Genomic DNA, 20,877 nt, shown 5'->3' on the forward strand with positions numbered 1-20,877 from the left:
ACCCCCCATTCACCACAGCTCCCTCCTTCTCTCACATCTCGACTCTTCCTGGATAACAGGTCATCTCTGCATCCCGCCCACGGCCTTGGGTCAGAAGCAATGCAGCAAGGCACAGCACATCCACAGCAAGGTTGTTTCATTTAATTGGCAACCTCCCCATCTCCATCCCATCATGCAGTAATATTAAAGATGGGAGAAAATTCATTACAATTACTCCATTATATCCAAATAAATATATATATATACAAAACATCAAACCACAAAAAAATAGGGCTCTTTCCAAGGTACAGTATGATAAAAAAAAATAAATGCAGTTGCGGTCAGATGTGGATGAATCGGGGCCAAAGGGTAAAGATCCCTCTCCCTCCTCCTCCTCCTCTTCCTCCTCTTCCTCCTCTTCCTCCTCTTCCTCCTCCTCTTCTTCCTCCTCCTCCTCTTCCTCCTCCTCTTCCTCCTCCTCCTCCTCTTCCTCCTCCTCTTCCTCTTCCTCCTCGTGCCTACAAAATTTTCTGTACGTTACTACTGTTCTATGGAGCAACCGCCTTAATAGGCAAGAATTTGTTTACTAATAGGGTGGTCGATCAACGGAATAAACTTAGTAACCATGTAGTAAGCGCTGAAACTATCAGTTGTTTTAAAAAACGCTTAGACAACTTTATGGATGGGGATGACAGGTGGTGATGGATACGGAGCTACCTAGTGTAGGCCTTATGGTCTCTTGCAGTCTCCTGTATTCTTATGTTCTCCTCCTCCTCCTCAAGGAGAACTCGTGAACTCTCCCTGTCCTGCTCCTCTTCCTCCTCCTCCTCTCCCTCCTCCTGCTCCTCCTCCTCCTTCAGGAGAACTTGAAGAACTCATGAACTCTCCCTGCCCTCCTCCTCCTCTTTCTCCTCCTCCTCTTCCTCCTTCAAGAAAAAACCTTGAAAATATTCCCATAAGCTTTTTATTTTTTATCTTTTTATCTATTTATCTGTTATTTATCTGCCTCTTCCAACACTCCTTGCAGCTCCGAAAGCAGCTGTCCTCGACCCAGGAAGACCTCGTGGCCACACAGGACGAGTTACGTGCCTCCAGACAGGTCATTGATCTCCTGCGGCAGGAGCTGGCTTCCCTCCACCGACAGAATGATACCTGGTACGACGTTAATACATTATTTGTGTGTATTTGTGGCTACCCCCTTGTAAGGGGGAAAAAACCTTTGGTATATGTATGTATGTATATTTGTGTTCATCTTGCTACACTGCTTCTGACCCAGGGCAGTGGGCGAGATGCAGGAATGACCTGTCATCCAGGAGGAGCCAAGATATGAGGGAGAGAGAGAGGGGTGGTGGATGGGAGTGGAATATGTGGGGATGGAATGAGTGGGAGTGGATTTTATATCTTTGTTTTTTTGTCTACCTCCTTTGTAATGTAGAAAAAGCCATTGGTATATGTATGTGTGTGTGTCACAACTAACACGGTACTACTGAAGAGGATTGCAGTTAGCAATCGAAATATATACTTTCGCTCACTCAACTCTTTCTTTTGTCCGACTGCGGTGTTAGTTGTGATTTACAAATGTGTTACTATATTTCTCACCAGTGATTTGTGTGTGTGTATTTACCAATTTTTTTTTATCATACCCACCCTCAAATTCATGTACAGTTTCAACTCAATCTATAACCTTGATTTCCAATTATCATATTTAGATTTGAATTCATGTATTGTTTGAACTTGAGCTATATCATTTCCTAAACTACAAGTATTTATGCATCTGTATGGAAAGTTGTATGTGGTCTTTCTTAATTTACTTCTGTGACCTCTTAAAGCTTTCCCATCTTTAATCAGGAGATCTCATCTATCAGTGCAATCTATCCCCTTTAGTGACCTGAACACTGGAATCATGTCACTTCTCTCTCTTTGATCTTTCAAGGTTGGCAGACCCACTGCTTTTAGTCTCTCCTCATACAGTTTATCTGCCAGGCTGGGGACCAGTTTGGCTGTTGCCCTTTGTACTCTCTCAATCTTGCTTATATCCTTCACTCTGTGTGGGGACCATACCACTGATCCACATTCCAGTCTTGGATGTATCAGGACTTCAGTGAGTTTCTTCATCATCTCTTCATCCATATACAGTGCGACCTCTCATTAACGGACGTAAATAAGCTGTGTTTGTGATGTTTTTGGTGTTTTGGAGTGGTTGTTGGGTGGCATAGTGATTGCACGCACATTGCACGCACTAAACAACAGCACTGAAAACACAGGGAAAACACCGCAAACACAGCTAATTAACGTCCGTTAATGAGAGGTCCCACTGTAATGGAATGCCACTTTGATCTTCTGCAGTAGTCCATATGTCTCTCCCACAACCCTGCTGATATGTCTGTCAGGTGACAGGTTGTCTTTTATCAAGACTCCCAAGTCTTTCTCCTCTTTTACTTTTGTAATGGGTTCACTTCACAAGGAATAGATTGAGATTTTTTTTTTCTTTTTTGCCACTATTGCCCATTTCCAGTACTTTGCATTATTTTATAGTGAACTTCATTTTCCATTCTTGGCTCCATGCAAACATAGTGTCCAGATCTTTTTGCAATATTCTACCGTCCTCATTTTTCACTCTTCTCGTGATTTTTGCATCATCTGCGAACATGCTGGAATAGCTTGTTGTTCCTTCCATCATGTCATTAACATATAGACATGATCCATTATTGGTGCAAACACTGAATCTTGTGGAACTCCACTATTACTGCTCTCCGGCTTGACATCTTGTCTTTTATTATTGTCCTCGTGTGTCTTTCATCCATTTTAGTAGTTTGCCTCTCAGTTATCCAACATTCTCCAATTTCCACACAAGTCGATTGTGAGGTACTTTGTCAAATTGTTTGTGTGTGTGTGTATGTTCTCATGGATGTCTCTCCCAGTGAAGGAAAGCAAAAATGGTCGTTGGTCTTTCATTACATTCGATTGCTACAGGCCAGTACCTGGTTCAGCAGTGATAGAATTTGTGTGATTTGTTGGATTTAACCGCTTTGGCGAGTGGGTACATTTGTTGGATTTAACCGCTTTGGCGAGTGGGTACATTTGTTAGATTTAACTGCTTTGGCGAGTGGGTACATTTGTTGGATTTAACTGCTTCAGCGAGTGGGTACATTTGTTGGGTTTAACAGCTTTGGCGAGTGAGTACATTTGTTGAATTTAACCATTTTGGTGAGTAGGTATATTTGTTGGATTTAACTGCTTTGGCGAGTGGATACATTTGTTGGGTTTAACCGCTTTGGCGAATGGGTACATTTGTTGGATTTAACCGCTTTGGCAAATGGGTACATTTGTCGAGTTTATCCGCTTTGGCAAGTGGGTACATTTGTTCGGTTTAACTGCTTTGGTACAATGATGCCTACGTAGACATCATGAGGCATGAGTGAGTACATGAGGATGCCGTCATTGGCGTCTTGATTATATATATATATATTTTAGGTAGGTGTAGGGTACACGTACCAATGGAGACGCACTTGCCCTTTGCAGATGCATTTGACACAAAAAACTTCTACCTGCCAATGGTGAATAGATAGGGGCATAATTATAGGCTCAAAAAATCACATTATGAGGGGATAAAGAAGTGATTTTTTAGCCTATAATTGTCCTCCTATCTATTCACCATCGGCAGGTAGAAGTTTTTTGTGTAATTGCGTCTGCATAGGGCAAGTGCGTCTCCATTGGTATGCGTACCTTACATGGGTTATCCCCAGATTCTGTGTTTATTATTACTCAGAGTAAAAGAGAACAAGTAATACAGGAATACCTCACTATACAACCGAGTTGTGTTCCCAGCTGACTGGTCGCAATGCAAAAATTGGTATATGGAGGTGGGTTTTCCGTATATGTAAATAATAGGGGGGAAGGGTTGTGTTCATGGACCCTGTCAACCCCCTCACCCCCCTCAATTTTTGCCTCCCTCCTCTTGAGGGCTTACACATATATGCACCCAACGTTTGGATTGCCTACTTTATAGCACTCGGTCGTATAGTGAGGTATTCCTGTACATGGGGATGCCAATGTTGGCATCTTGATAATATATTTTATTTTTTAAGTTGTAGCTGAGTGACTCCCGAATTCTGTGAACTACTTTGATCACATTTTCTGTGTTTATTATTACTCAGATTTAAAGAGAACTAGTAATACAGCAGCGACTTTGTATCTTATAATGCGAGTAGTGTGATGCATCATATGTATGGCAGCCAAAAATTTGACTCTTACTGAAGTGGTTAAGGAAATATAAAGTTATTGTGATGACTGATGCTTGCCTCTTATCCGAATACATCCAACGGTGTCTTCTCCCTCAGGTCGGCGTTGGACCACTCCGACCTAACAGACAGCGACCTGCTGGCGATCCTGCGTCAGAAGGACCGGCAGATCGTCGCACTGGAGTTTCAACATCAGGAGGAAGGTAGTTCCTCGTCGAGACTCTCTACGCAGCTGGAGGGCGCCATGGTCCATCAAGAACATCTTCAAGAGAAACTGTCCATGCTCACATGTTTGATTGAGGTATGCCCCAAAGACCCTTTCCCCCTTACAAGAGGGGTAGCCAAAAAAACAGACATAAAATCCACTCCCACACATTCCATCCCCACATACTCCACTTCCATCCATCTCCCCTCCCTCCCTCCCTCTTATCTTGGCTCCTCCTGGATGATGGGTCATCTCTGCATCTTTGCCACTGCCCTGGATCAAAAGCAGTGTCGCATGGCACAGCACATCCATGGCAAGGCTGCTTCATTACAAAGGTTTACAAAGGCAGAGCATGCCAACAGGAGACCTTTTGGTCCATATCTAGGTCAGATGTGGAAAAAATCATAATAATGACAAATAAATGAATAAATACATACATATACCAAAGGCTTTTCCCCCCTTACACGGGGTGGGGGGGGTAGCCAAAAAGAAAAAGGCATAGAAATCACTCTCATCCATTTCATTTCCCATATATTCCACTCCCCTCCACCCTCCTCCCTCCCTCCTATCTTGGCACCTCCTGGATGACGGGTCATCCCTGCATCCTGTCCACTGCCCTGGGTCAGAGGCAGTGTCGCAAGACACAGCACATCCACAGCAAGGCCGCTTCATTAAATCAGCGACTCCCCCTCTCCATCCCCCCATGCATAAAAGGAGAAGACAGGGAGCTCACACATACTACCTCAACCCTGTCCCCCCGCCCATTCCACCTCATGCATCACAACATCATCCATATACAACCATTCTCCATTCACCCCTGTCTTCTGTCCTCTCCCGTCCTTCCTCAACAGACATTCCCCTCTTCCCCAAAGCCCCCTTCACCCCATCCATCTTATCTTAGGATGTCCCCTCATGTTCACTCCCTCCACATCTGCCTTCCATACCTCTTTTACTAGTCTTTCTTCACTCATTCTTTCCATGTGTCCAAACCATCCTAATACTCTTTCATCAACCCTATCTCCCAACTCCCTTTCCACCCCTGTTCTCCTCCTCACCTCCTCATTTCTCACTCTATCTAGCCTAGTAACCCCCATCATACTTCTCAGACACCTCATCTCAAACACATTCAAACTCCTTCTCTCTTCCTCTCTTATGTTCCATGTTTCTGGCCCATACAGTGCTGTTGGCACAATCACTCCTTCATACAGTCTCCTCTTAGCATCCATTCCCAAATGTCTATTCCTCATTACACTCTTTAATCCACCAAGGCATTTACTTGCTTCTCTCAATCTACATTCTACCTCCACCCCACCTTTTCCTGCCACATTTGCGCCCAAGTATCTAAAACTATCCACTTCCTCCAGTCGCTCTCCCTTAATGCTCACTTCCAGTCTGCTGCCACTTTCGCCCCTTGTACATCTCATCACCTTACTTTTACCCACATTTATCCTCAGCTTTCTTCTATCACACACACTCCCAAACTCTGTCACCAACTTCCTCAATCCCTCCTCCAATCCTGCCACAAGCGCAGTGTCGTCCGCAAACAACAGCTGGCTCACCTCCCACTTTTCTCCATTTTCTTTAACCATCTCCAATCCCTGACCCACCACCCTTTCATTTACCTCTCGCACCACCCCATCCATGACAAATGATAAGACAAATAAATCAGCATCCCCACTCTGTCCCCATATATGTATAATATATCTAATTTGCTTCTGACCCGGAGCAGTGAGCGGGATGCAGGGATGACCCGTCATCCAGGAGGAGCTAAGATAGGAGGGGGAGGGGGGAAAGGGAGTAGGTACATGACCTTGGCTTGGCTACCTCCCTTATAAGGGGGAGAAATCTCTTGGTATATACTGGGATTTCTTGAATTATGCAAGGGATAGGTAATGTAAAAATCACATAAATTTTTTACATCGTGTTCTAAATAGTCTGTGTAATTTGAAAAATACTACGTTTTTTTATACCTCGTGTTATTCCAAAATCACATGTTCAAAATGTGAATGAATTAAGAAATCCCAGTAGATTTAATCTTTAATTTGCTCCACGTACAAAAATTCCTACGGGTTTCCCAAGTATTACTAGTCCGTTTGGATAAGAAGAAAAACCATGCACCGTCGTCCCTAATGATAGAAACACTGGTTATTGCCGAGAAAATACGAACCTCACTTGTTCCCTCATTAGGGAATACATATGTAATGACCGCATTAACATCAGAATATTTTCCGCAGGCGAAAGATAAAGCAATCATGAGTTTGACGCACCAGTTGGAGGACCTGAAGGTCTCGAAGGGGCTCACAAGACCCTTCCTCCAACCGAATCTGGACGGTCGGCTGTCGCGTAGCACCCAGACGATGGTGGAAGTGGATGAAGAGGCCCTTCACGACGCGCTGACGGCATTAAAGAATCAGAACAGCTTCCTCAACAAGGAGATCCTCGACCTCAATCACCTACGGGAACAGGCCAGTCTTAGGGAGCAGAAACTGATCGTGTAAGTTTGCCCGTACTGGAGTCGTTTGTCTCAGTGGGAGACGGGGCCGGATTTACATGTCGTGTGGCCCCGGGCCCTGAAAGTATGTGGGGCTGTATCAGGTTCACCCCCACTTAGCATTTAGTTAACTTCCATGATCTCTTAACCACTTCGGTATGACGAGGCTTATGTAGGTATCATGAGGCGCGAGTGGGTACTTGAACACTACCGGTGTCAGTGTCTTGATCATATTATATATGGAAGGCAGATGTGGAGGGAGTGAACATGAGGGGACGTCCTAGGATGAGGTGGATGGATGGGGTGAAGGGGGCTTTGGGGAAGAGGGGAATGTCTGTTGAGGAAGGAAGGGAGAGGACGGAAGACAGAGGTGAGTGGAGAATGGTTGTATATGGATGATGTTGTGATTGCATGAGGAGGAATGGGCGGGGGGGTGGGGGGGGGGTGGGGTAGTATGTGTGAGTAAATTTTGACGCAGCCCGAAGGGATTTCTCCCCGTACTCTCCTTATATGCAAAGGGGGACGGAGAGGGGGGGTCGCCGATTAAATGAAGCGGCCTTGCTGTGGATGTACTGTGTCTTGCGACACTGCTTCTGACCCAGGGCGGTGGGCGGGGTGCAGGGATGACCCGTCATCCAGGAGGTGCTCAGATGAGAGGAAGGGTGGGAGGGGTGTGGAGTGTATTTGGGGATGAAATGGGTGGGAGTGTTTTTATGCCTTTCCCTTTTTGGCTACCTCCCTTGGAAGGGGGAAAAAGCCTTGGTATATGTATGTATGTATGTATTTTTTTTGCATGGGGGGACGGAGAGGGGGGGTCGCCGATTTAATGAAGCGGCCTTGCTGTGGATGTGCTGTGTCCTGCAACACTGCTTCTGACCCAGGGCAGTGGACAGGGTGCAGGGATGACCCGTCATCTAGGAGGTGCTAAGATGGGAGGGAGGGTGGAGGGGTGTGGAGTGTTTTCGGGGATGAAATGGGTGGGAATGTTTTTGTGCCTTGTCCTTTTTGGCTACCCCCCTGGTAAGGGGGAAAAAGCCTTGGTATATGTATGTATGTATGTATTTTTTTTTTATAGTTGTACATGAGTTAGCCCCAGATTCTGTGAACTGGCATGATCACGTTTTCTATATTTATTATCACTAAGAGTAAAAGCAAACGAGTAATATAGCAGCGACTATATTTTATAATGTGAGTAGTGTGATGAATTGTACATATGGCAGCCAGTGCTGCGTGTGAGACTTCGAGTTGTACTGAAGTGGTTAATTCGTTCCCATGACTTCATAAAGCCCTCCCATCTTTAATCAGGAGATCGCTTCTGTCAATACAACCCATCCTTTTGCAATTATCTGGCACTGAGTGCACAAGACTAAGGGACAATCGTCCTGTACAGGTCGAAGCTCCCTCGAGATTAGCACCAAGCCGAGTAATAGAAATTTCCGACTTTTTGTTTCTTGACGTTTGGGAGTCGTAATGGTAGGGTTATGGAGATACTGTAGATACACGAAATAACAGAGGACTCCAAGCCACAATACTGTCGCAATAAACTGCCACGCTTAAACTGGTGGCGGGAAATGATCATAGTGGTGCTAAGTGACTGTACTGGGAGATATGATGCCGTATTTTGGGTGTTCTGCCAGGTTTTAGAAGGCACGTAATTATAGCCGAGTTTTAGGTGTTGCTGTATCTTAGATTGCTTGGTTTGGTAGCTTTGATCTGTATTTACAAAAAAAAAAAAAAGTCACTTAAAAAATAAAATCTTCTCCCTTACAGAGAGTCGGCCGAGTGGGAGGCGAAATTCTACCAGACACATAGCAAGTACCTGCTTCTCCTGAACGAGCTGCACAGCCCTGACACCGCACGCCATGACCCGACCATTGTCTCTCGCCTCCTGCAAGACGTCGTCCAGTCGCAGGGTTCTCCTGACCTCAGGCAAGTTCTTTGATGTTCCTCAGAAGTCTCGAATTTATTCGTGGAATTTATTTCCTCGTTCAGGGATGCTCACATGTTACAGCATCGCTACCCGAGATAGAGGTCAAGGTGATGGCGGTTCGAACTCAGCCACGTGCAAGTCGGACCAACAGGGTTGCCATACGTACGATGATTATCATACATTATATGATTATTTAACCCTCTGTACGATGTACGATAGTGTTCCTCATTATCGTACAGTTTGTACGATACTTTTCTATATTTTGTATGATTTGTAGGATAATTTTCGTTGTTTATTAAATACTTGTACGATAATATTGTGTTCAGAATCTGGCAACCCTGCGGACTAAGGGCATGGTTTGGTGTGGTTAGTTACCATGATACATGGACTCAGAAATTTGCCTTAAAAAAGAGATGCTTAGGCACCTTAACTTACACTCTCTGGAAAGACACAGAGTATGGGGTGATCTAATAGAGGTGTTCAAGTGGATCAAAGTCTTTAACAAGGATGATGCAAACAAGGTTATCATATTAAAACAACAGGGCAGGACTAGCAGTAATGGATTTAAACTGGGCAGATTTAGATTTAAGAAGGAAATAGGCAAGAATTGGTTTACCAATAGTGTGGTCAACAAATGGAATGGACTAAAGCTATTAATTGTTTTAAGAAACTATTAGATAACTTTATGGATGGGGATGACAGGTGGTGAGGGATACAGAGCTGCCTAGTTTAGGCCTTATGGTCTCTTGCAGTCTCCATTCTTATGTTCTCTTTGGGCTTCCTGTCTGCCATGATGTAAATTATATACAATCAATATTTCATTACTTTGTACAATTTATATAACAATATCACACTGATACTTTTTTTTTTTTTTTTTACAAGGGCCGTCCTTATATGTGGGAATATTATTTACAATATACGATTTGATTATAATGGTTTGACCAAGATTAGTAATTTTATTTTACAAAAATGCTATATGCATTAAGGGGACACTACAGTATTGGTTTGTTGCCACAGGTTCATGAAACTCCATGCTACCAAGTCCTCTGTAAGGGGCATCGTCCTAGCCTCCTGATAGGGGGAGTTTGTGATATTAAACCGAATCGTCATTATTGATCGTTTTCTTCCACATCTTGGAAGCGTAATTGAGTTCAGAACTACAGTGCCTATGGAGGTTTTGGTACCGCTAATGCTTGACAATTTTGTATGTTGACTTTGGAGGGAGTAAGGTCGCCATACAGTGAAGCAAAGGGGATACACTGACCGCAGCTGTCGGGTCCTGCTGCGGGAGAGAACATAAGAATGAAGGAGACTGCAAGAGACCATAAGGCCTACACTAAGCAGCTCTGCATCTACCACCACCTGTCATCCCCATCCATAAAGTTGTCTAATCCTTTCTTAAAACAGCTGATAGTTTCAGCGCTCACTACATGATTACTAAGTCTATTCCATTCATTGACCACCCTATTAGTAAACCAATTCTTGCCTATTTCCTTCTTAACCCATTCAACTCCGATGACAAGATGTCTTGTCATTTGGTCAAATAAAACAAAAAATCATAAAACACCAAAATGTTTGATCAAACACCAGAAAAATATGACGTCAATCCTCGCTTCGCTCGCAGCGAAGCGAGGACTGACGTCATATTTTTCTGGTGTTTGATCAAACATTTTGGTGTTTTATGATTTTTTGTTTTATTTGACCAAATGACAAGACATCTTGTCATCGGAGTTGAATGGGTTAAATCTAAATTTGTCCAGTTTATACCCATTACTGTGAATTTTGCCCTGTTGTTTCTGTGCCTTGCTGCGTTGCTCATGACCCAAATGTTTACGATGTTGGTGTATGTCTGGACTTTGCTCCCTCCACTTGTGTACGGGGAGAAGGATAACTTTTCTTTACATACATACATATCCCAAGGAGCTTTTTTCCCCTTACAAGGGAGGTAGCCAAATTCAAAAGACATAATCCCACCCCCACCTATTCCATCCCCCACATACTCCACTCCCATCCACCTCCCCTCCTCCCTCTTATCTTGGCTCCTCCTGGATGATGGGTCATCCCTGCATCTCACCTACTGCCTTGGGTCGAGTGTGAGAGATGTAAGGAATGAAAGTGGTAATGTTCATTTGTCTCGGGTAATTCCCTTGAATTCGCTCACCCATGAAGAACTTCCAGACATGAAATCCACAGCTCAATTCCTTCCCATAGATGAAATTTTAATAGATGAAGGCATGAAAAAGGAAGTCAAAGTAGAGAAGAATAACTTAAATGAGGATACAAATAATTTAATTCGAAGAGGGTTTTACTGTGGAATATGTGTTGTGTGGCTAGGATTATAATCTATTACCTATAAAGATATTTATCTTTATATTGTTCTAACAGTCTTCTCAATCTCTATGAAAAGAAAACCAAATATTTCTTTGGGGTTTTCCATTATTGGAAAATGAAATACTTAAAACTTCAGTTCACTGTTTCGCCAAAAAAGTTTAGGCGTTGTCAAGTTTATTTCATGTTATTTTGTGACCTTCCATATATGGACTTACAGAGTAATGCCTCCTGAGTGATAAGGTTGTATCATATACATATACAGTGAGTCCTTCTCATACTGTACAGCAATTCTTTATCCGGTAAATTCACAGTTATGGTATTTGGTAATTACTACCCTCGATTCTATATACGGTAAGAAAAATTCACAGATACGGTATCCACTTATGTTTTGAAGAGGAAAGAGCAGGGAGAAGGTGCGTCTGCCATATCCTATTATTACGTGTTATAATGGGTTCGGTATTCGGTAATCTTAATTTGTGGTAAAGTTTTCAGAAACGCATATGTACCGTATAAGAAGGACTTACTGTACCAAGGGTTTTCCCCCTTACATGGGAGGTAGCCAATAAAAAAAAAAAAAAGGCACAGAATCCACTCCCACCCATTCCATCCCCACATACTCCACTCCCATCCACATCCCTCCCTCCCTCTTTTCTTGGCTCCTCTTGGATGACGGGTCATCCCTGCATCTTGCCCACTGCCATCTTCCTTTTTTACATTAGATTATGATAATTGTGCCTCACGGTTCAAAAACAGGAAAAGCCGCACCCTTACGGTGGCTAGCAACAGTTCTTCGGGATACGTAAATGTCATGAGGGAGGCATGAGTGGGTGTACCAGGATGCCAGCATCGGCGACCTGATTATATTTCGTAGTCGTAGCCAAGTGACCTCCTAATTCTGTTAACAGACTTGATCGAGTTTTTTGTTTATAAAGATTCAGGGTTAAAGAGAACGATTATAAAGTGGTAACTTTATATTCTATAACGTGCATGTTGTGATGCATTGTCGTACAACAGGCAACCTAATGTGTGTGTGAGTATTCGACTTGTATTGAAGAAGTGAATTACAAGGGGAGCAGTTCTCGGAGAGATCGGGCAACGGATGGATTGATTGAGTACGTAAACTTACGAGGATCAGTGGTGTTCACCGCTCTCTGGCGGTGAACACCGTTGTGTCATTTGTCTAAGACAAACGACACAATGGTGTTCACCACCAGAGAGTGGTGAACACCACTGATCCTCGTAAGTTTATGTACTCAATCAATCCATCCGTTGCCCCATCTCTCCAAGAACTTTTTCGTGAGCGACCCTATCTGGAACATTTCAATCCTTTGCGACCCAGAATAAAGTAAAGAGAGACAAAATGGACACTGATATATACCCTTTACTTTGGGAAAAAAGAAAATATGTACAACTTTTCTTTAACAAGACTCAATTAAAAGAATCCATGGCTCTGCATTTCCTTCAGAAAATTAAATTAATTAGTCATGTATTTGAAATACTCTGAAAATGTGAGAATTTTTCCGTGTCCCTGCGGCCCATCAAAATTGATCTCGTTTGAAAACCACTGGTCTAAGACCTAACAAATCACGCATCTTAATTTTTGTTAACTATACAGGATGGTGCGGTCCGGCGGACGGCAGTACGATGAGTACGGCTTCTGCGTGGGCGGCCCGGATGACACGTCACTGGAGAGCCAAGCAGCTCATTTTGCCAAGCGAGCCCATCTTATAAGCCACCAATCGCAGTTGTCCAACGGAAGCCGCTGTGAGGAGCGCTGGGAGAGCTTCCTGGCAGCTACGAGCAGTCGGGACTTGCTGCAGTGCCCCGAGCTCAAGTACCTCATTCGTCATGGGATCCCGTACCAATACAAGGCAAGTTCTTCTCTCTGTTTGTGTTCTTCTTCCTCTTCTAGGTTTAAAGAACCTCTCTCTCTCTCTTTCTCACTCTCTCTCTCTCTCTCTCTCTCTCTTTCTCTGGAAGCTCCTCCCATTGTTTGTGTTCTTATTCTTCTCTCTCTTTGATTCAATAATCTCTTTTTCTCTCTTTCTGCAAGTTCCTCCCACTGTTTATGATCTTATTCTTCTTTCTCTTTGTTTAAAGATTCTCTCTCTTTTCCCCTCTCTCTCTCTCTCCCCCTCTCTCTCCCCCTCTCTCTCTTTCCCTCTCTCCCTCTCCCTCTTCCCCTCTCTCTCTTTGCCTCTCTCTCTCTCTTCCCCTCTTTCTCTCTCTCTCTCTCTCACTCTCCCTCCCTCTTTCTCTCTTTTTCTCTCTTTCTCTCTTGAAGCTCCTCGCTTTGTTTGTTCTTATTCTTCTCTCTCTTTGATTAAAAATTCTCTCTCTTCATTCCTCTCTTTCTCTCTGCAAGTTCCTCCTACTGTTTATGCTCTCATTCTTCTTTCTCTTTGTTTAAAGATTCTCTCTCACTCTCTCAAAACCTATCTTGCTCTCCTTCCATTGCAGCACTGCATAGACATAAGCTTATGACTGATTCTTGAAAAATATACATACATATACCAAAGGCTTTTTTCCCCCTTACATGGGGGGGTAGCCAAAAAAGAAAAAGACATAGAAACCACTCCCACCCATTCCATCCCTATCACACTCCACTCCCCTCCACCCTCCTCCCTCCCCCACATCTTGGCACCTCCTGGATGACGGGTCATCCCTGCATCCTGTCCACTGCCCTGGGTCAGAAGCAGTGTCGCACGACACAGCACATCTACAGCAAGGCCACTTCATTAAATCGGCGACCCCCCCCTCTCCATTCCCTCATGCAGAAAAGGAGAAGACGGCGAGAAATCCCCTTGGGCTGCGTCAAATTATTCCTCATACATACTCCCTCACCCCCCATCCCCCCACCCATTCCCCCTCATGCATCACAGCATCATCCGTACACAACCCTTCTCCATTCACCCTTATCTTCTGTCCTCTCCCATCCTTCCTCAACAGACATTCCTCTCTTTCGTAATGCCCCTTTAACCCCATCCATCCCTCTCATCCTAGGACACCCCCTCATATTTACTCCTTCCACCTCTGCCTTCCACACCTCTTTTAATAGTCTTTCTTCACTCATTCTTTCCGTGTCCAAACCATCCTAATACTCTTTCATCAACCCTATCTCCCAACTCCCTCTCCACCCCTGTTCTCCTCCTCACCTCCTCATTTCTCACTCTATGTAGCCTAGTAACCCCAATCATACTTCTCAGGCATTTCATCTCAAACATATTCAAACTCCTCCTCTCTTCCTCTCTTATGTTCCATGTTTCTGCCCCATACAGTGCTGTTGGCACAATCATTTCTTCATATAGCCTCCACTTAGCATCCATTCCCAAATGTCTATTCCTCATTACACTTTTTAATCCACCAAGGCATTTACTCGCTTCTGTCAATCTACATTCTACCTTCACCTCCACTCCTCCCTTTCCTGCCACATTCGCACCCAAGTATCTAAAAATGTCCACTTCCTCCAGTCTCTCTCCTTTAATGCTCACTTCCAGCCTGCTATCACTCTTTCCCCTTGTACATCTCATCACCTTACTTTTGCCCACATTTATCTTCAGCTTCCTCACCTTCTCAAACTCTGTCACTAACTTCCTCAATCCCTCCTCTGATCCTGCCACAACCGCAGTGTCGTCAGCAAACAACAACTGGCTCACCTCCCACTTTTCTCCATTTTCTTTAACCATCTACAACCCCTGACCCACCACCCTTGCATTCACCTCTCACATCACCCCATCCATGTATAGATTGAACAGTCAGGGCGATATAACACATCCCTGATGAAGTCCCACCTTTACCTCAAACCATTCACTCTCTCCATTTCTAATCCTAACACAAGCTCTACTACTCTTATAAAAACTCTTGACTGCTCTTAATAGCTTTCCCCCTAACCCATATATCTGCAGTACCTCCCACAGTGCCTTCCTGTCTACCCTGTCGTAAGCCTTTTCCAAACCCATAAAAGCCCAAAAAACATCCTTACCTTTTCCTATAGCTTTCTCACATATCTGTCTTACCACAATAATCTGATCTACACATCCCCTACCTGTCCTAAAACCACACTGTTCCTCACCAGTTACTCCCTCTGTTCCTCTCCTAATCCTCTCAATCAAGACCCTCCCATAAACCTTCCCAACTACACTCAACAAGCTGATCTCTCTGAAACTACTACACTCACACTTGTCCCCCTTTCCCTTGTAAAATGGAAAAATACAGGCACTCCTCCAGTCCTCTGGCACTCTACCCTCTCTCCAGTAAACATTAAATAACCTCACCAGCCAGTCTACCATAACTGTACCGCCTTTCTTCAGACATTCTGCATGGCATCCATCCAACCCAGGTGCCTTACCTGCTCTCATAATCTAAACAGCTGCTTTCACTTCATCTTTCCCTATTTCTCCTCCATTTTCTTCACTCATCACTCTCATTTTCTTAGCACTTCCCACTGCAACTACCTTTCCCTCCCTATCCTCCTTTACATTTAGCAACACCCTAAAATACTCTGCCCACCTTCCTCTCACTGCCTTCTCTTCCATTTTCATCTCTCCATCTGCACCTTTTACCTTTTCTTCTACTTGATTGGCCTCCTCTTCCTCTTTTAATTTCTTTTAATTTCCTTCCAAAACATCTTTTTAATAATTTCAAAAATTTCTGTCATACCCTTACCCCATTTCACATCTGCTCTCCTTTTTGCTTCCTTTATCTTATGCTCAACTTCCCTTCTCTTTACTTTGTACCTCTCATACGATTTCCTCGTCCTAATTTGCAGCCATTCTATGAATGTCTGCTTCTTCTCTTCTACACCCTTCTTTGCTTCCCCATCCCACCACTCACTACCCTTCCTTATACTTCCTCCCGCCCTCCTTGTTCCACACACCATCTTTGCACACCTTATGACTCCCTCCTTGAACCATCCCCATTCCTCCTCCACTCCTAGCTCTACTCTATCCTTCACTCCCTCCCACTCCTCTCTCAGCTTCTTCTTAAACTCCTTCTCCTTTTCTTTCTCCTATAAACCAAATAAAAAATTACGACTAACGAAACAACAAATTTTTGCCGTGACTTCGGAATTCTGTAGAAGAGCGCTCGGCTAGGGAGGTCATAATGTGGCATAGGTTTTGGCTAAAATGTCTTGTTCTTTTTAGATTTTGGCTAAAATGTCTTGTTCTTTTTAGATTTTAGCTAAAATGTCTTGTTCTTTTTAGATTTTGGCTAAAATGTCTCGTTCTTTTTAGATTTTGGCTAAAACATCTTGTTATTTTTAGATTTTAGCTAAAATTTCTCGTTCTTTTTACGTCTGCACAGGGTAAGGTGTGGCGTCTGTACGTGGACTACAACGTGAGTGCCCTTCGGAGTGCCCTGCCCCCGAATTACTACCAGGACCTCCTCGCCAGGGAGACGGGCAAAGCGACCCTTGAGCCAGCGGCTAAACAGGTGGGTCTTGGCGTAGATACGGCAATAAGGGAGCGTTATCGAAATTCTAGACCACGTGAACCAGTTGTCGTTTTCGTTCCCTAGGCTGTTTGGCCAAGCAGGCCTGTCTCTCTGAAGAACGCTGTGGCTGGAATAAGGTTTTCCCGTCGTTGTGTCGTTTGCACTCTTAACCCCTTGTATATGATGATGCCTACGTAGGCGTCACAAGGCACAAGTGGGTATACGATGATGCCTACGTAGGTGTCACGGGGCGCGAATGGGTATACGATGATGCCTACGTAGGCGTCTTGATTATATTTGTAGTCGTAGCTGAGCGACCCCCATATTCCGTGAACTGGCCTGATCGTATTTCCGTGGTTATTAACGTTCATAGTGAAAGAGAACGTAATACAGCCTTAACTTCATATTTCATAGTGCGAGTGTTGTGGTGCATCATTGTATGTCAGGCAGCTGGTGCTGCACGCGAGAATTTGACTCGTGTTGAAGAGGTCAGTTGTGCGATTTGTGCAATGAAGTTCGACTTGGAGTGGGATTCGAAATCCCACCATGTGATTGAGGTTCCTTGAGTGTATTGAAACTTAAGTTAGATTAGTTTAAAATGATATTTTACTAAGGGGAATGTCTGTTGAGGAAGGAAGAGAGAGGACACAAGATAGGGGTGAATGGAGAACCTTTAGTATTGAAACTTAAGTTAAATTCCTTTAAAGTGACATTTTACTAAGGGAAATGTCTGTCGAGGAAAGAAGGGAGAGGACACAAGATAGGGGTGAATGGAGAAGGGTTGTGTATGGATGATGCTGTGATGTATGAGGGGAGTGGGTGGGGGATGGGGGGTGAGGGAGTATGTGTGAGAAATAATTTGACCCAACCCGAAGGGATTTCCCCCCCGTCTTCTCATTTTCTGCTTGAGGGGACAGAGAGGGGGGGGGAGGTCGCCGATTTAATGAAGCGGCCTTGCTGTGGATGTGCTGTGTCTTGCGACACTGCTTCTGACCCAGGGCAGTGGGCAAGATGTAGGGATGACCTGTCATCCAGGAGGAACCAAGATAAGAGGGAGGGAGAGAGGGGTGGTGGATGGGAGTGGAGTATATAAGGATGGATTGGGTGGGAGTGGATTTTATGCCTTTTTTTTTGGGGGGGGGGGCTACCTCCCTTGTAAGGGGGAAAAAGCATTTGGTTTATGTATGTACATACCCATACAGTATCACAAACTCGCCTCATCATGCTTTGCACGACCCACTTCGATCTCCAGATTCTGTGTTTATTTTCCGTCCTTTTACGGCGATCATTTGATAAAACCTCCCGTTTTTCACTTCAGATCGAGTTGGACCTACTACGGACACTGCCCAACAACCGCCACTACAATGCCATCCACGCCGACGGCATCCCCCGCCTACGGAGAGTTCTCTTGGCTTACGCTCGGCACAATGTGGCCGTGGGATATTGTCAGGTACGTAACGTGCGGAGGAACAGGAATCACAGTATTAGTGGAGACGGATTGTTCCGCACAGTCCAGTTGGTGAGATATAGAAAAATAATAGTAATAATGATACCTACATACATATCCCAAGGGGCTTTTTTCCCCCTTACAAGGGAGGTAGCCAAAGTCAAAAGGCTTAAGTCCAATTCCCACCCATTTCATCCCCACATACTCCTCTCCCATCCACCTCCCTCCCTCCCTCCCTCCCTCCCATCTTGGCTCCTTCTGGATGATTGGTAATCCCTGGATCTCACCCACTGCCCTAGGTCAGAAGCAGTGTAACAAGACACAACACATCCACAGCATGGCCGCTTCATTAAATCGGTGACCCCCCCTCCATCCCCTCATGCAGAAAAGAAGACTGGGAGAAATCCCTTCGGGCTGCATCAGTTTATTTTTCACACATACTCCCTCACCCCCCATCCCCCACCCACTCCCACTCATGCATCACAGCATCATCCATACACAACCATTCTCCATTCACCCCTATCTTCTGTCCTCTCCCGTCCTTCCTCAACAGACATTCCTCTCTTTTGTAATGCCCCTTTTACCCCATCCATCCATCTCATCCTTGGTCGCCCCCTCATGTTCAGTCCTTCTACCTCTGCCTTCCACACCTATTTTACTAGCCTTTCTTCACTCATTGTTTCCATTTGTGCGAGCCATCCCAATATTCTTTCATCAACCCTATCTCCCAACTCCCTTTCCATCCCCGTTCCCCTCCTCACCTCCTCATTTCTCACTCTATCCAGCCTAGTAACCCCCATCATACTTCTCAGACACCTCATCTCAAAACACATTCAAACTTCTCCTCTCTTCCTCTCTCATGTTCCATGTTTCTGTCCTGTACAGTGCTGTCAGCACAATCACTCCTTCATACAACCTCCTCTTAGCATCCATTCCCAGATGTCTATTTCTCACTACACTTTTTAATCCACCAAGGCATTTACTCGCTTCTCTCAATCTACATTCTACCTCCACCTCCACTCCTCTAGGAGGACTTTGTAATAATAATAAAATAAAATGATAATAATAATAATAATAAGATAAAATGAAATTGGTGTTTACATGAATCTATTTCTCACTACACTTTTTAATCCACCAAGGCATTAACTTGCCTGTCTCAATCTACATTCTACCTCCACCTCCACTCTCTAGGAGGACTTTGTAATTATAATAATATAAATACCAAGGCATTTACTTACTTCTCTCAATCTACATTCATCCTCCACTTTCTCTAGGAGGACTTTGTAATGATAATAATAATAATAATAATACCAAGACATTTACTCGCTTCTCTCAATCTACATTCTACCTCCACCTCCACTCCTCTTGGAGGACTTTGTAATAATAATAATGAAAATACATACATACATATTCCAAAGGCTTCTTCCCCCTTACACGGGGGGGTAACCAAAAAGAAAAAGGCATAGAAATCACTCCCACCCATTTCATTTCCCATATATTCCACTCCCCTCCACCCTCCTCCACCTCCACTCCTCTTGGAGGACTTTGTAATAATAGTAATAAGATAATGATAATAACAAGATAAAATTAAATTGGTGTATACATAAAATTAGATGGTTAGCACCTGCTTTGTCCTCCGTAGGGCCTGAACCGACTGGCTGCTGTGGCTCTGCTGTTCCTGAATGAAGAGGACGCTTTCTGGTGCCTCGTCTACATCATCGAGTACCTTATGCCGCCCAACTACTACACCAAGAACCTCGTGGGATCGCAGGTTGACCAGGTCGGTTGATCCTCTCTCTCTGTCTCTTGTACATTTCTTCTGTATACGACTCTTCTTCTTATTCTTCTTCTTCTTTGCCTTCTTATTCTTCTTTTTCCTCTTCTTTTTCTTCTTTGTCTTCTTCCACAAAATAGACACAGGTCAGTTGATCCTCTCTCTTTCTTTCTCTTTGTCTCTTTCTCTCTCTCTCTCTCTCTGTCTCTTTCTGTCTCTTCCTCTCTGTCTCTCATACATTTCTTTCTTATTCTTCTTCTTGTTCTACTTCCTTTTCCTTTTCTTCTTTTTCTTCTTCTACAAACTAGACACAGTCTTTACGGTGGTTGCCTCTGTGGCAATTGGAGTCTTTTGCTGGGCAAATCCCGTGTCAGTATTATTTTGATTAAGGGCAGCAAACTGAACACTGCTGTGTAGCGATGCTACTGCGAAAAGAGAAAGAGGTTTTGGTGAGTTCATCTCCTTTATTGTAAGGTACGAGTGGACTGATTTTACATGCGGCCAGGAGCCAATATATATACCGCATGGGTAGTCACCCGTGGTGCGTAATTACTTAATTGCATTGGATTAGGTTAGGTCGGGTCAAGCAGGGTCGCACGTCATTGTCGCGTCAGGTCTACCCTTGTGGGTGACATGACGCGCGTTCCATGCCACGCGGTTATCGTTGTTTGTGCAGTTCTATATGTATTACCAGAGTGATTTACTTGTTACGTTGATATCGGAACAAGTCCATCGAACAGTAGTTTGTTTCAGCGTGTTTTGTGATTTGAGCGTGAGAAACCATATTAAGGTTATTCGTGTTGATCAGTTCGGTTTGGCTGCCCGACTCTGCCAAAGCGGACTAAGGAAACTGTTCCGTTTTGGTTCTCGACTGACGACGAGCATGACTACAACCGTACTTGGCCAGACTGTGGTGTGGCTGCCGTCCAGGTCTTCTGAGTTACCCAAGGCGACTGGATGACCGCATCACGGATAACCGTCCTAACGGTTCGTCGAACGCGGTTCGACAGACACGTGTTTAAAGTGATGTGTGAACGTGTGAACGG

The 20,877-nt window shown here is 44.2% G+C and overlaps 1 protein-coding gene across 2 annotated transcripts in view; it reads left to right on the forward strand.

Annotated features, from left to right (window-relative positions):
- Positions 1 to 20,877, forward strand: part of LOC143031711 (TBC1 domain family member 2B-like) — a 107,033-nt gene that overhangs the window by 14,438 nt on the left and 71,718 nt on the right. For both annotated transcript variants that reach the window (XM_076195906.1, XM_076195905.1), the window contains exons 5-12: positions 1,007 to 1,134; positions 4,320 to 4,521; positions 6,660 to 6,919; positions 8,687 to 8,845; positions 12,793 to 13,048; positions 16,482 to 16,610; positions 17,929 to 18,060; positions 19,700 to 19,837. In XM_076195906.1, the coding sequence (XP_076052021.1) occupies positions 1,007 to 1,134; positions 4,320 to 4,521; positions 6,660 to 6,919; positions 8,687 to 8,845; positions 12,793 to 13,048; positions 16,482 to 16,610; positions 17,929 to 18,060; positions 19,700 to 19,837 (1,404 nt within the window). The remainder of the gene's footprint in view (positions 1 to 1,006; positions 1,135 to 4,319; positions 4,522 to 6,659; positions 6,920 to 8,686; positions 8,846 to 12,792; positions 13,049 to 16,481; positions 16,611 to 17,928; positions 18,061 to 19,699; positions 19,838 to 20,877) is intronic.

The sequence above is a fragment of the Oratosquilla oratoria genome, chromosome 12, assembly GCF_046742065.1.
Source record: "Oratosquilla oratoria isolate Oo_2021 chromosome 12, ASM4674206v1, whole genome shotgun sequence".
In the NCBI taxonomy this organism is placed as follows: Eukaryota; Metazoa; Arthropoda; class Malacostraca; order Stomatopoda; family Squillidae; genus Oratosquilla; species Oratosquilla oratoria.